General features: G+C 57.9%; 5 protein-coding genes across 5 annotated transcripts; 1 reads left to right on the top strand and 4 right to left on the bottom strand.

Moving 5' to 3' along the window:
- Nucleotides 1–231: 231 nt before the first annotated feature.
- On the bottom strand, nt 232–1,646 carry BKCO1_700015 (lipoyl mitochondrial; the record flags this gene model as incomplete). The annotated part of the gene is made up of 2 exons (XM_020278596.1): nt 232–536; nt 629–1,646. 2 exons carry the CDS (start codon nt 1,644–1,646, stop codon nt 232–234), a joined length of 1,323 nt encoding a protein of 440 aa, XP_020133608.1.
- Nucleotides 1,647–2,970: 1,324 nt separating this feature from the next.
- Nucleotides 2,971–4,806, bottom strand: BKCO1_700014 (septin; the record flags this gene model as incomplete). Its single annotated transcript, XM_020278585.1, has 2 exons — nt 2,971–4,168; nt 4,232–4,806. The coding sequence occupies 2 exons, from the start codon at nt 4,804–4,806 to the stop codon at nt 2,971–2,973; spliced, it is 1,773 nt and encodes a 590-aa protein (XP_020133607.1).
- A 2,001-nt stretch (nt 4,807–6,807) lies between these two features.
- BKCO1_700013 (rna-binding protein) lies at nt 6,808–8,817 on the bottom strand (the record flags this gene model as incomplete). The annotated part of the gene is made up of 4 exons (XM_020278574.1): nt 6,808–7,452; nt 7,515–7,865; nt 7,915–8,360; nt 8,442–8,817. 4 exons carry the CDS (start codon nt 8,815–8,817, stop codon nt 6,808–6,810), a joined length of 1,818 nt encoding a protein of 605 aa, XP_020133614.1.
- Nucleotides 8,818–9,296: 479 nt separating this feature from the next.
- On the bottom strand, nt 9,297–11,390 carry BKCO1_700012 (kinase-like protein; the record flags this gene model as incomplete). The annotated part of the gene is made up of 6 exons (XM_020278563.1): nt 9,297–9,812; nt 9,901–10,035; nt 10,088–10,262; nt 10,337–10,497; nt 10,678–10,982; nt 11,045–11,390. 6 exons carry the CDS (start codon nt 11,388–11,390, stop codon nt 9,297–9,299), a joined length of 1,638 nt encoding a protein of 545 aa, XP_020133613.1.
- Nucleotides 11,391–12,181: 791 nt separating this feature from the next.
- Nucleotides 12,182–12,979, top strand: BKCO1_700011 (histidine kinase hhk13p; the record flags this gene model as incomplete). Its single annotated transcript, XM_020278552.1, has 1 exon — nt 12,182–12,979. The coding sequence occupies one exon, from the start codon at nt 12,182–12,184 to the stop codon at nt 12,977–12,979; it is 798 nt and encodes a 265-aa protein (XP_020133612.1).
- Nucleotides 12,980–14,743: the final 1,764 nt, after the last annotated feature.

The raw sequence follows: 14,743 nt of genomic DNA, 5'->3' as shown, positions 1-14,743 counted from the left end.
GCGCTCGCCGGCCCTGGAACTTACGTATGTTGTACGTCCAACGCTTTTTCCCAAGTGTAGGAAAGAGAAAGGGAAAGAGAAAAGAAGCGCCAAAGAACAACCCATGCAGCAAAGATGTAACATTACAGAAAGTTAACTCCCCGCCCCGGGGGTTTTTTTATCGGCCATACCCGACAGAAGATGGGGGAGGAAATACGTGATAAGGGAAACATACTTCATGTCATCTCAACCTCACGATGACTGCATCTCCTTCACGCCCTCCATCGACGTCAGCGGCACGGATGATGCCGTGACGCTCTCGCCCGCACGCTCTGCGGCCCTCTTCTTGAGCACGTTTTCGATAAAGGCCTCGCCCGCCTTGTAAGACGAGCGCACGAGCGGGCCGGACGCGCAGTACAGGAAGCCCATGTCGAGGGCGCGCTGGCGCCACATTTCAAACTTTGCCGGCGTCACGTACTCCTCGACCTTCATGTGGCGCTTGGTGGGGCGCATGTACTGGCCGAACGTGACGACATCGACGTCGACTTTCCTGAGTTCTGTTGGCCATTGGTTAGTTCCGCTTTCTCTCTCTCTCTCTTCTCCTCCGCTTCAAACGAAAAAAAAAACAAAGGTGGATGATTGAACTTACCCTTCAGCGCGTGCCACATCTGCTCCTCCGTCTCACCCAACCCCAGCATCATGCTCGTCTTGGTGATCAGCCCCGGCTTCGCCTCCTTCGCCGCGCGCAGCACCTCCAAGCTCTGCCTGAACTTGGCCCTGCGATCGCGGACGAAGGGCGTCAGCGCCTCGACCGTCTCCATGTTGTGCGCGTAGACATCCAGCCCGCTGCGGGCGACCAGCGCCACCATGTCCACGTCGCCCGCGTAGTCGCCCGTCAGCGCCTCGACCAGCATGGTCGGCGCCTTCTGCTTGATCTTGGCAATCGTCTCGGCGAAGTGGCGGGCGCCGCCGTCGGCGAGGTCGTCGCGGTCGACGCTCGTGAGCACGACGTAGCCCAGCCCCCAGCGCTTGAGCGCCTCGGCCGTGTTCTCGGGCTCGTGCGGGTCCAGCGGCGCGGGGCGGTTGCTCGTCTTGACGCTGCAGAAGCGGCAGCCGCGCGTGCACGTGTCGCCCATGAGCATGATGGTCGCCGTCGCCGCGTTCTTGTTGTCGCCGCCCCAGCACTCGCCGATGTTGGGGCACCGCGCCTCCTCGCACACCGTGTGCAGGTTCAGCCCCCGCAGGTCGTTCTTGATCTTCTTGTAGTTGTCCGACAGCGGGATCGGCGTCTTGAGCCACGACGGCAGCCGCGTGATCTGCTTCTTCTTGCCCTCCGGGCCCACCATGGCCGTCCGCAGCTCCAGCATCTCGTCCGCCGACAGGGCCTCCTCTTTGGCGCCGCCGCCGCCGACGAAGTCGCCGAAGGCGGGGCCCGAGTTCAGGCGGTCAGAGAAGTGGGTGCGTGGGCGAGCGGACTTCGGGGCTGTGGATGACGAGGTCGGCGTCGGCGTTGAGGCTGGGTCGCCCACCGTGGTGGCAAGAGTGCGGGCGGCGGCGACGGCGGCGTGCCGTTGGAGCGATTGACGCGTCGGTCTGAACGAGGGCTGCGACGTGAGAGACGAGACGCCTTGCCTGAAGTAGGCATACTTGGTGGCGTGGGCGGCCATCTTTGCTGCGAGGATGGGTTGGTGGGCGGCAATCTGGGTTGCGTTGGGAGAATGAGAGGACGAATGGTTGCGCAATTGAGAAACATAGATTCGGGACGCTTACGCACGGGCTTGGCGCCGATGGTGAGAGGCTTATCTTATCGCTTAGATCGCCCCGCCACCATCTCCGATGTCGCCTGGGCGCTGGACCCTGTCATGCCAGGTACGGTGCTAACCAGGCTATCCTCATGTCAAACAACCCCACGCTGGCCTGTTTTTAAGGTCAGCATGCTCGCCCTTTGGCCCATGTCGTAACAATGAGGTCATGTCTCTCCTCATGACACGTGGCCATATACTTCAATTTTCAGCGCAGCGTGGACTTTCTCCCATATCCCTAGCAGATCCCAGGGTCTTGTAGAGTGCTGGAAAGTGGGCTACATATGTTCAGATTCCTCTTTACGCAGTCGGGTTTGAGGACTATTCCTTGCGGGAATTCATGCAAGCAAAAGAGGGCTAGCCACCACTGTCATACCATGCGAGCAGCCGACAAACCCTTTCTGTGATCCTTTTGATTGTTTCATCTCCTGATATCCCTGCCCCTTGGAATTGGTTACACACCGATTAGAGTATAACCTACGGTCCTCAGCTCTACGCTGTGTCACCAAAATATCAGCGAGGGAAGGAAAGGTAGAGCGAACAAGCACTCGTAAGATTTTATCCTCGGCGGACAGAGCAGAAAGATTTAAAAGTTAAAAGTCCACTACCAAAGGAACCTCGTACGGAAAACTCGAGTAGAAGGGAGGTATAAAACTGAAGTCAAGCCCACCCCTTTCAGTTCTCGTCATGAAAATGCGTGAAGCTATAAGAAAAGCGGAAGGGGCAACAAAGCATAAGCGCAGCTTAGCTCGAAGCAGCAAATGCAAATTGCATCCACGACGGCCGGACTAAGGAGCACTTCCTGCTTCACACTTGAGGGAAAAAAATGCCAACTCTGAGCGCTGAAAGCACCCGCGCACATAACGGAAAGCAGCAGCTGCTGAGAAAAATGCTGCAGGGCTGTTGGTGCCGTCATTGCATGACCGAGGCATTGATGGGGTATTGATTTGCTGCGCACGTTGTGCTGCGGGTATGAAAGGGTATTGCCATAACGGACTCTGGGAGGGAAGCCCAGTCGTGGGACATAAATAGAAAAAGACAGAATTTTCTTGGGATGATGTACACGCAAAAAAGAAACTAGAGCAATCTCAAGCAGAGATCCTGCGTGGATATAGCCGACAATCGGGAGGTGGTCGAACAGAGAACGTCGTATCTCGGAGTCGGTGAGATCCGGTCGTGAGTTTGTTGCTTAGTATGCAGCCATTGGCTTGTACGAAGATGCCTGGTTGACGGGGCTTCCGATGCCGTTTCCGAGAGAGGGGCTGCCGCCGTAGTTGTCTGTGCTGCGTCTCGGGGTGGTGGCGCCGCCTGCACGCTTCTTCAATCTGCTCGTCCTCCAGCCCTCGTACCACCTCTCCCGGCTTGCCTCACGAAGCTCAGCGCGCCATTCACTGAATACGCTCTCCTTCAGACGCACAAAGTCGCAGTGCTCGGCGTTCATCGGATCGGCAAATCCCCATGGGAAGCGGCGACCAATGACGTTCGGCTCGTACATGTCAGGAGAAATGATGCTGAGAGGGAGTAGGGGTTCCTCCTCGTCCTCAATTTGGGCAGACATGGTGGAGACCCTGCGAGCGTGTTTCTTGACATCTCCTGCAGGAGACTTGGGTGGTGGAGAGGATGCTGAGGTTGATGACTCGTCGTCAGATCCATTCGAGTCCGATTTTTCCATGCTGTCACCAATGTCCGCCGGCTTTTCCTCTCTCTCCTCGTCGGAGTCATCGAGCTCGTCTTCCTCACGCTCATCGAACGCCGATTCCTCATCCGAGTCCGGGAAACTGAGAGCCTCCAAGGGATCAAGCCTGGCCTGCTTCAAACTGTTCCACACTGACTTTTTGAGATGCGCCATATGAGCTGCCGTGATGGAGTCGGCCTTGCTGATCACAGGAACAACGGCAGTCTTGTCTTGAAGGGTCCGCAGGACCTGGAGGTCAAAGTCGTCGTCGAGACTACCCACTACGCCGGGTTTCACGGCGAACTTGCCCGGAGTCGTACCACGGATAGTGGAAGCAGTGGCCTCTAAGCGCATAGGGTCCAGCAACAAGAAGACGCAGTGGATATGGGTGTCGCGCACGCCGGCGGAGCGAACGACTTTCTGCTCCTCGGAAAAGGTCTCCTCGAACTTGGACTCGATGAACGAGGCCATCTCACGAAGCTGGAGATCGACGACGTTTTTCTCAAGACCCTGCGAATCCCAGAGCGTCACGCCGATGCGTTCATTCTCAATTTCAGTCTCCAGGTACTGTGAGGTGAAAGGTGAGTCCGGATCGTTCGGAGGCTGCGGCGGCGGGGTCTGCACGCGCTTATGCTTGGGCATGCTAAGCGAGGTCTGAAGAAAGTTGATGAAGGATGTCTTGCCGGCGCTCTTCGCGCCAATGACAAGAATGCTGCAAGGGGAGTGGCGGGTGAGTGACAGTGGCGACATGCGGGGCGGGAGATCGACAACTTACTTGAACGGCGTGGGATCCTTCCTCCTGCGCACGCGGCGCGGGCTGTTGACGGTGCTGACGGCGGTGCTCGCGTAGCTGTAGCGGCCGCGGTGGGTCATGCTCTCGGTGCGGGCGTACGGATCGACATACTCGCCAGCATTGGGGTTGGCGGGGCTACCGGGGATGGGAGGGAAGGGCGCGGAAGCCTGCGGTGAGGTGGGCGTCTTGTAGTCCATGGAGGGTCTGGTGACAGGTGGCGGGCCCTGCTGGTGGTGTCCGCGAGCAGCGTGCGAGACGAGCTGGTAGGAGTCGCGAGCGTTCTCGCCGCCGAAGGTGTTGATGGTGGGCAGCGGCGGCGGCGACGGAAGCTGCGGCGGCTGCTTGGGAAGCGCAGCGGCCTCGCGCTGCTGCCGCAGGAGCTCTTCCTGCGCCAGCGCCTTCTGTTTCTTGCTCATCTTGCTGCCCGATGTGCTTCGGCCGGCAAGACCGTTGTTGGACTTCTGACGGCGCAGGAAGGAGAAGCTGGTGCGGCGCGGCTCAGCTTGCGAGTCGGCGGGCTTGCCGGAGGACTGGTCGATGGTGGGTGAGGTCGCCATTTTGAACGAGCTACGGAGCGGTGCGAAGGCAGGTCGCCGCCGGGCAGGCTTGTATCAATGGGAAGTCTGGGTGCTTCACGGACCAGACGTGCTAGCTTGCAAGGTCGGCGTTACGCACACTTGAGACACAGGACCAGCCGTGTACAAGGGAACAGGACGTGGCCGGAGGGGTTCTGCAGCGCACCCAGGACTGAGGTTAGCACGAGATTGATCAAGCCGGCTGGTCGCGACGCGCAGGCCGCGGCGCCCAGCGCCATCTTATGCCTGCCAGGGATCTGTAAATGAAAGTACCTGCTAGAGACTTGAGCGGTTCCGGGGAAACGGACGGTGCCCTTTGCGCCAGGCAAGAGCGCGCGCAGACAAAAGGCCCTGATATGGGGAGCGTGTCGGTCTCGGGGAGCTACGCGCAGGGCTGAGTGCAGCAGGCTGGCGCAGAGGCAATTGGCGGAGGGGCTCAGCGATCGCAGCAGAGGAGAGCCGGCGGAGCGCTGCCAGGCGCAGACACAGGCACATTCACAAGCGCCCCTGAAGCGCGCAACCTGATGGGCATGCTTGAGCAATCATCGCGCAGCCAATCACGCGCGCGGTCGACACGGGCCTGTCGTCGGGGATTGATGAAACAAGCCACGGGCTGCGTATCCTTTCTCGAAACCGGCCGTCGATCGCCGGGCACTGAAACCTGGCTTACCGGGCAGCGCGAGCCACCACGCGGCAGCGCTGTATGGCACCGGACGTTGCGTCGTTCAATTTGACATGACGAGGAGGTTGTGGTGGAGCCATTCCCCGCGGCACTATTCTGGTCACTGGACCCTTCGCGCACCGGGTCCCGGCCAGCTTGGACTGCTTGGACTGCACCACTGCAACCGCTGGCGCGCCCGCGCCTGTCCCGCCGCGCTTGCAGGGCGGTGAGTGCGGCCTCGAGCCATGTGTGGCCGTTGCAGCTGCCGCCTGCACGACGCCGCCGCCGCCAGTCAGCGGGGTCTCGGGCTGCAAAGGCGTGCGGGCGCAGGCAGAAAAGCCACGACAGCCGCCGGGACGATCGCCCAAAGCAGCACGCACAGGGCCGAGACAGCCCTGGCGCTAGGGTCACTTTCTCTCGAACCAGCATGTTCCTCCGCTCGGCTCCCGCCGACCGCGGCACAGCGGCAACCTCGACTCGACGGCGAAGATCACGCCCGCAAGCCCGCTCTTATTTCCCGATCACTCAGAGTTCGTTTCCTCTGCGGGCATTCAGACAACAGGCCTCACACGTGCTTGCGCCAGGGTCTGCGCCAGGGTCTGCGCCGCCCAGCGACCACTCGCGACCGTTTTGAGCGTCGCGGCTCCCACCGATCCGACTCGTACGTCGTAAGGCACAACCGACGCTGCCATCGCCCGAGCGGCCAGACCGTAGGATCCATAGTCAAATTTCCAACCGTGATAACGGACGCCCGAAGCGCTCCACCTTTTTTGCGAAATTGCGCAACGGTTAAAGAGGTAAGTAAACAAGAGAAGAGCAACGCAGCTAGGCCAGCGATCGAGCTTGGTTGCCCGGTAGCGGCGCTCGCTTCGCGATGTTCAGTCCTTTCCAAATCCGCGACGGGTATTGCTTCTACTATCAGGCTCGCCTGACTGAAACTATAGCTCTCCGCGAATTAAGGTTTCTGAAAAACTATCGAAACTACCACAAGCGGCCGCGGCCGCCCGCGCGCAACAGTCCCGGCGCAAGACGAACGCCTTGATATTAAATTGGCGCTCGCTCCTCCTTTCACCGAGACAGCTAACGCAAGGCCTGCCCTACACTGTGAGACATGGAGAACATCGTTGCCGGAATCCGACATCCACACCCCAAGCTCGCATTCATTGGTTTCGCCCTGCCAATGTCTATAAATACACTACCGAACCGTGGTCCATATCACGTGAATGTCGTCGTACTGGGCCGTGCTGTTTTGCAAACCATCGCTTTCCATTATATCATTGACTATCGAAGGCACTATATCCCGTCACTCTGGTGCTCATCACTCAAGAGTCGCGTTCCTGTAGAGCCTTGTATCTGCCCCTTGCAGACGCCTGAACGCTTTGCAAATAGTCTTGTTGCGCCACCGTGTGCGCTTCTCCAATCTTGCCTCCTTCTGCCCCCAAACCAACACCCTGTCGGTACATCTGAGCCTCAATAGGTGCCGTGATGCCACTACCGGACGCACCCAGGCCAGCGCCTGCTGTATAGCCAGCTTTGGCTAGCAGCTTCGCGCCAATCCCGGGCTCCGGGGCTGGGGACGGGGACCGGGCCTTTGCACGAGAGCCGGGATCTTTTGACGGAGGTGCTGTTCTGCCGAATTGCTTCCGGCGCTCCTTCGCGCGATCTCGAAACTCCTTTGGCGGGGAAGCCGGTGCGGCTGCAGGCACTACGGTATCTGGATGGGCCTTCTTGAGTCTCTCCCAACCTGCTGCGATCTCCTCTTGGTTCGCGAGATTCTTCTTGTGCAGGTCGGACCTTTCGAGATGGGCTTTCAATGTGTCACCCTTGAAGACGCGACCACAAAGGTAGCACTTGCCCTCCTCGAAGCTTACGAGGGGGTCTGTGAGTAGCGCCTTCTGGGGCTCCTCGCTGCCCAGCTCGGTCTGTCTCTGTTTCCACGTGTCGAAAGCTGATATGGTCATGCGACTCTGATGGTTGTTATAAGAGGGCTCGTCCACGTAGGCCGGCAGATTCCAGGTTGCCAACTCACCTTGATCTTTGGGGCTGTAGTTTCCTCTGCCTTCCTCTTCTTTGTTTTCTTCTCTCCCTGATCCGTGCCATTACCATCGCTGCCTCCCTTCTGTGGAATTTGAGATGCGTCAGGCAGTTTGGGGTCTTCCGGCGGATGCTCCGACACCATTTCCTCATTGGCGAACAGCTTTGGGATACGGTACTCAAACCGCTGGGTTGTTTCACTACCCGCAAGGTGAGAGTACTCATTCGGGGTCCCTTCTCTTGCCGGGACGAAGACCCCAAGATGAGCAAAGGTAACGGACACGTCCTTGGAGGAGATGGTAAGGCCTTTTTCGTACACGAACTTCTCGTAGGCCGCTTTCGCTTCCTGTTGCAGGTCAGACATCTGTGGAGACGATGTGAAGCCAATCACCTACCTCCTTATTGTGGAACTCCGCCAGTCCATAGCCGCAGCTATAACGGGACTTCTTTTCCCGGATTAAGAAGACTCGCTTCAAACTATCCTTTTTAGCACCGGGATTCCTGGGCACCGAGGTAGGCTTAAGCGCTGTCGACCTGAGTCCTGCCCCAGCAGATGGCTGGGAAGGCGCGCTTGCATCATCGTCTGCCTTGTAGAGGCGGGTCAATCCTTCAGCCAGCGTCTTTTCATCAATTGACATGCCCAGGCCAGACACAAGAAGGAATTGCGTATGTTGGCCGTCATGGGCCGAGTCGTGCTCAGCATTACGAGCAAGTTGGCGGATATCGCTAGCCAGAGGAGGGGGATGTGGCTCATGGTCAGCAGACTGGGGTGAGCCACTCCTGTGGTGTCTGTCATGGCTCCTACGGCGGGGCGATTGGCTACGATCCGAGCGGTGGTAATCTTCAGGAGACAAAAAAGGTCATTAGTTAAGACTGCAATACTTGGGTGTCTTAACTCGTCATCATGATGCTAATGAGGTACCCATATAGTTCTCTTGCGAATCGTAGGAAGCGCCGCGGTAGCCGCGCGGCTCGGGCCCATCGCGATAGCTGCGGTGAGGCGAGAGGGAGCGCGACGAGCGGGACTCGCGTCGACGGTCACCATAGCGATATTCGCGAGGTCGGTCGCGGTCATAGTATGCATCGTAGTCCGGGCTCACTCTGCGCGGAGCACGGTGGTCGTGGTAGTAATAAGCATCATCGGGGCGGTCGTAGTGGGATGAGTGCGACGAGGGGGCTCGATGGTAGCTGTCATGGTCGCTGCTGCGATCTCTAACGCGGTACGAGGACGAAGGCCGGGCGAATTCATCATGGCCTCGGTCGTTGCGACGACCTCGGTGCGACTCAGGCGGCGTCATGGTAGACAGCAGGGACTGGCGACGATCAGGCGGCGGCTTGGTGGGGAGGTTGAGCGTCGTCGCGAGGGCGCGTCAAGCAGCCTACGAAGCAACACCGGGCGCTCGACGAGATGGCTCAGCCAGGAGGATAGTGGTAGGAAGACGAGGTTGGTTAGACAAAGAGAATGGGGGTGTCAGCACGGAAGCGAGGTCAATGGGCGGCGATGGACCGGCTCAGCTGTGACATGCGGCGGCGTAGCAGGGATCCATTAGTTCCCCGCGCCGGTCTTCCGATCGGATCAACCTGGCTCCGCTGCACCAGACCGGAATCGGCGACGATCGATCACGCAGGGACCAGCCCCCTCCGACAGACACCGCGCCCTCACACCCTCCGCTCTCGACGAACACAATTCCAAGCTTCTCTTTGTACTACACGGAAGGATGCACCTAATGACCCCGGGGCTTCGACCCTCAACCAAAGTACCTCCTCGCCAGCCACGCTATCCCGTGTCGTTCAGTACGTTCTCCCCAACCGGGTATTTATCCGGCACAAAGCTCACGCCGTTTGGCCCATTCGGCGGAGGCGCTGTCTGAAGTCCATCAAACAAGGCAGCCGTGTCGTTGCATCCCTCCACTACCTGATCCCACAAATCTGCCAGACCGATCCTATCTTGCGGACGAAAGGCAAGGCACTGATACACCAGCTCCACCAACCTGCCCGAGTACGCCGGTCTCATCGATGCGCCTCTCATCGTTCGCCTGGCCGGCAGATCTCGACCGCCAGCAGAGTCTGAAAAGTCGACCACAATCTCCGTTTGTTGCGTATTAACACCCCCATACGAGTTGTTGGACAGCATGCACCACATCAGCATGCCGATCTCCCAGACCATCGTCCACGAGTGAACTGTGGCGTCTGCTCCGTGCAGCTCAGTTGCAAGCCGCCTCCCTATGTATGGGGCTCTGGACGCCTCGTAGCGGGCGTGTGTCAATTGATCGAGTTGGTGCGGCATAGCCTCCTGTTTGACGTCCATGTCAGACATCAAGCTCTTCAAAGGCGAAGATGAGGGAAATCCAAGGACCGTCACGACCAAAAGAGTTGCTTACCGGTGCCATGCTTCCGGGGGTTCCATATCCTCGGAAATCGGGTGGGTTTACACGTCGTCTGTAAGGCATCGGATGACCGGTATCATCTAGTCCGCTGCGTGTTATGTAGGATGCTCCAAAGTCGCCGATTTTGGGCTATGTGTGTCAGCGGTCGTGCTCCAATCATATGCAATGGCTATCAACCTACCTGAGGATATCGTCGTGCCCATACCATAGGTTCATTGGGGTCAGGCTCGCCGAGGAATACGTTATCAGCCTTGATATCGCAATTTACGATGTGCTCCCATCCTGGCACCATGTCCCTTCCTGTATGGCCATTCCAACATACGAGTGCATTTTCCGTTACGGCTCTGAAGCAATACCTGCAACCAAAACAATCAGAAATCCGCGTTTTCTCCCGCATCAACCCCAAGGCTGCCTTTCATAGTCAACATACCACACGAAAGGTTCCGGAATCATGTCCTTGCTAGTGTCGTAGTGGTCAATGAGTTCCGCGAGATTGCCATGCGGAGCCCATCCCATGGCGATCGTTTTCATTATGCCCTTGGTCTCAGGGTCTGGACGGAGATGATCGTTCTTGTACTCGACTGTGTATCTCTGACAATTGTCATATACCATACTGTGAACCTGGCCTTCCTCGACACTCAGAGGATGGAAGCCGGGGGATGTACTTTGGTTGCGGCGTGCCCATTCTCTTTTGACTACCACTCTCTTTTCCCGTCTCTCGGTCAGTACATGTCCTTATGGATCAAACTCGAGTCGAGTGTTCATACTTACATCCGTTGTTTTGTTATCCGCATCATGGCGTCGGTAAATCAAGACCTGACAAGCACGCATGTCATACAGAACTTTGTGGCAAACCCAGAGCGACGATGCAAGGACGGATCTGTCATCATCCTGCATGTCGTCGTCCGGTAGAGGCCTTGTTACGGTGTCATTGCCTGGAACAGCCGGAGCGCCAGGGGTGAAAGGCTGTAGTTTGGCACGAGCTCGTAGAATCATGTTTCTCGTCTGTTCCAAATGTGCTTTACGCGCGGCAGGCATATCGTCCGGGTTCTGGCGATGCTTCTTGAGCCACTGGTCTGCGTAGTGTCAATCGTAGTACGGCTTTGAAGTGGACTGAAGCTCTAATTCTCGGGCATACTTCGCTTTGGATCCCCTTTCTTGTCCTGGGAGAAGTGGTCAAGCTCGTATTGAACGACCCATTCCGGACCTGGGTCGAGATGCTGAAGGTCGACCACAGCATTGGGACGCTCGAACCACAAGGGCCATTTCTTCTCGACTTGGTACTGGTACCATTTCTTCCGTTGTGTGCTGAGTGAGGGAAAGCTCTTGGAGCAGTGTTTGACTATCCGCTCACGTCTTGTGTCCTTCTTTCTTTTTGCCCAGAGGGTTTTAGGATCGAGATTTCGCCGGCGGGCTTCCTCTGGAAATTTGTCTTCGATGTAGGCGTTGCGAGCATTCTGTGTCAGTGCTCGTTTCGGTGCCATGTTTGGGTATATGAAGGACTGCGCTAGCTTCGAGAGGTTCGAAAACCGTGGAGTCTGCGGATATGAAACGGCCATGGAGGTTGCTCTAGCAGATATAAGGCATGTAACAAAGAGTTACGGGCAAGATCTTCTCCATTATCCTCTGTGTGATTGGGTTGACTCCCGCATCTGGTAATTCAAACAAAGAATCGATCCAGAAAACAGCGGTTACTCGGAAAATCAATGTGATTTTGATCGACAGCTAACGAAAGCGTAAAGGCAGAAAAACAAAGAACAATCTGGAGACATTTTCGAATGTGCTGGGTACCTCTGGATCTTGTCTGAAAGGAGTGGTAGTCATCGGTTCTCACATGAGTACAGACGAAGCGACATTTGGCCCCCAATCGCTCACGTCCTTGGCACGACGCGGTACGAGAGGGACCGGAAACTCTCATAGGGTTTCAGCACTTCAGAATACACCTGAGTATATTGTAGACGATGAGGAAAAAGTGGAAGCTTCCTTGCGCATCTTGCAAGAAACATGCATCCCGACAGACTCACATGGTTTCTAGCCTCAATGGTCGATCTTCCACAATTCCGAGATTCCCTGTGAGATTTACGCCAATCAGCGCTTCTTCCGAGAATCCAGCAAGCATAGACAGCGCAGTTTGTTGCAAGGCTGTCAGACCACGAAGTGCTTCAGCCTCACCGCCATCTCACTGAAGAACAACCTTATTCCGCTCTCTTGTCTACCTACCCCTTTACCATCCTCATCTTCTCAAAACCAAACCGCGCGACGATCCACAGCAAGCATGAGTCAACAGCGCGGCGCAACCCCTCTGCCCGATTCCGACACGAGCCCGCCGCCATCCCAGCCCGCAGCCGCCGATGATGCCGAGTCTTCAACATCACATCCAACCACCACTGCAGCCGCCCCTGCTATCCCGCATCCCTTGTCTCGCCCACCAAGTCCGATCAGCATGGCCCTCATCACAGCCGACGAAGCCAAAGTCCAGGCCCGAAATGATCAGCTGGTACTCGTGGCCGAGGACAACAAGGTGCTGCAGATGTTGCTGAACAAGATTCTCGGCCGAGCGGGCTACAAGGTGCGCATGGTGCCCAACGGGCAGGAGTGCTTGGACTACCTGAGGCGGACGGCGTTGTGGTGCTGTGATGCGAAGGAGGAGAGGGAGCGCGAACAGGCGGTGGCGGTGGCGGTGCGGGGCAAGGCGGGAGAGTCATCCGCGGGAGGCGGAGAGACAGCGGGGGGGAAAGAGGGGGGAGAAGCGGTGGAAGAGCCATCGCCGGCCGTGATTCTGATGGACTTGTGCATGCCCGTCATGGGCGGGGCCGAGGCCACGCGGATGATCAGGGAGTGGGAGCGTGAGGGCCGGCTGGCGCGGCGCGTGCCCATTATCTCGATGTCTGCGGCTCCCTCGACTCTGCATGTGCAGAAGAACCCCGCGGACGATACCTTGTGGAAGCCCCCCAAAAGGAGGGAGACAGTGCAGATGCTGGACGAGTGGATAGAGGAGTATGAGAATGGCAGCAGGAATGGTGTGGATGTGGGGAAGTTTGCCACGCTGAGCATCAGGGTGCATTCTGCGTAATGGGGCGATGGCCTTTTGCTTTTCTCTTTCCTTTTTTTTATTGGAAGGGTTTCTTTTGCTTGGGGCCTAGGTATTCGACTGAACGGACAAGATGAGGGGTTGTGAGTGCTTTTGCGCCTCTTACTTCAAAGCCTGACACTAGAACATGGTCTCACAGCTTTCGCTTGACATGTTGCAGGACAGCCCATTGCATCGGGGAAAGACGAAATGACGAGAAATGGGATCCATTGAATCGCAGAGAGACGAAGAGAAAACCAATTGCCGACAGACCACTCCCATCCAAATGCTGACTGGGCCATCGGGTCCCGCCATGCGCCACCCATTTTAAATACTGGACGCATATCACAGGACAGCCCGGTGTCGCGTAAAACACGGGCGCGGGAGGCTATATACGGTTACGGCCAGCGGGTCGGGCTACGATGGCTGGAAGGGCGATAGCGGCTGTTGGAGGTCCAGCCGAGGGTCGAGTGCCCGGGGGAAATGAGACGTGCGCGTGCTTAGCTCGCGGGGGATTCGAACAAGAAGAGGGAAGCGTGAGACGGGAAACGGATTGGCGAAACAGGGGAAAAGCTTATCCCACGCGAGCTTCAGGGGACGGTGCGAGAGCAGAGCAGAGCGAGAGAGCGGGGTCGGCCGAAATGACTTGCAGAGAAAGAGAAAGGAAAGCGGGAAGCTTGGAGGAGGCAGGAGAAAGCTTGGTTGGTGCTAGCGCTGATATGTGGATGATGTCGTATTGGGCTTGATTCTCTGGGACCGCGGCGCCCGCCGTCTGACGGCGTGCATGACAGTGCGAGATGCGAGGCGGGCGGCCGTGGTAGCAGTGGCGCGAGATTGATGGTTGCTTTTGTTCCCGAGATGCAGAAGGATGAGTTTTGCTCGTGTTTCCAGCCTCCGTCCCAGCCCGCCTGTCTCCACTTGGCGGCGAGCCCGCCAGTCCGCTCCCGTGCGCACTCCGACCAGGCCTCGGAAACGTGGTCTGACCCGGCACAAGGGGAGCGTGCGGGAAGCGTGCTAGCTTGAAGAGTCGCCGGAAGGGTTAGGCGCGTCAGGCATGGGTGCGCGTGCCGTTGCAGTGCATGATGAGGCGGGCTGGCGGTCGGCAGCTGGCAGCTGGCAGCTGGCAGCTGGCAGTGTGGCATCTGTTTTCTGGCAGCCGGCTCGTCGGCCGCCACTGCCACTACGCCTGTTCCTGTCGAGCGAGCCAGCCAATGGCGGCGCCTCCCCCGGCCCACCTCGCATGCACCGATGCAACCTCTGCCCTCTGCCAGCGCAGATGTCGAAGCTTGGCCGTGACTGACGCGGTGGCAACGTCCAGCGCAACGCCCGCTAGGCATTTGAGTGTGTCGGGGCCGGCGCGGACGATTGGCCAGCGTGGGCGTTTGGAAACACGCCAAGCTCCAGCGCTGCCCGTCTGGGCTCACGATGCCATAATTAGGCGATCGTCGCATGGAAGCGCCCCGGCCGGCGTCTAACACGGGCTAAGCTTGAAGCGAAGCTTGACTCTCTCTAACCGCCAGTCCTGGTGGCTTGCTCCATGCATATATTGCGGTACGGTTCTGCCTGATGCCTGCTGTCTGCCGTCTGCTGTCTGCTGTCTGCGCATCTTCTTCGTGACCTCCACTTTCGTTTCTTTTCCCGCGCCCTGCAAGTCATTCGCTCTGCATTGCGCGCCTCTCGTGTCGCTGGCCGCACTTGATCACTGAGACAGCTTCATCTCGACGGCCTCAGCTCTGCTGCACTTCCAGGTACGTCACCTTACACAGC

This window comes from Diplodia corticola, assembly GCF_001883845.1.
Source record: "Diplodia corticola strain CBS 112549 chromosome Unknown scaffold7, whole genome shotgun sequence".
Classification (NCBI taxonomy): Eukaryota; Fungi; Ascomycota; class Dothideomycetes; order Botryosphaeriales; family Botryosphaeriaceae; genus Diplodia; species Diplodia corticola.
Note: the sequence above shows the minus strand (reverse complement) of the source record. Positions and strands in the feature narration are given on the sequence as shown.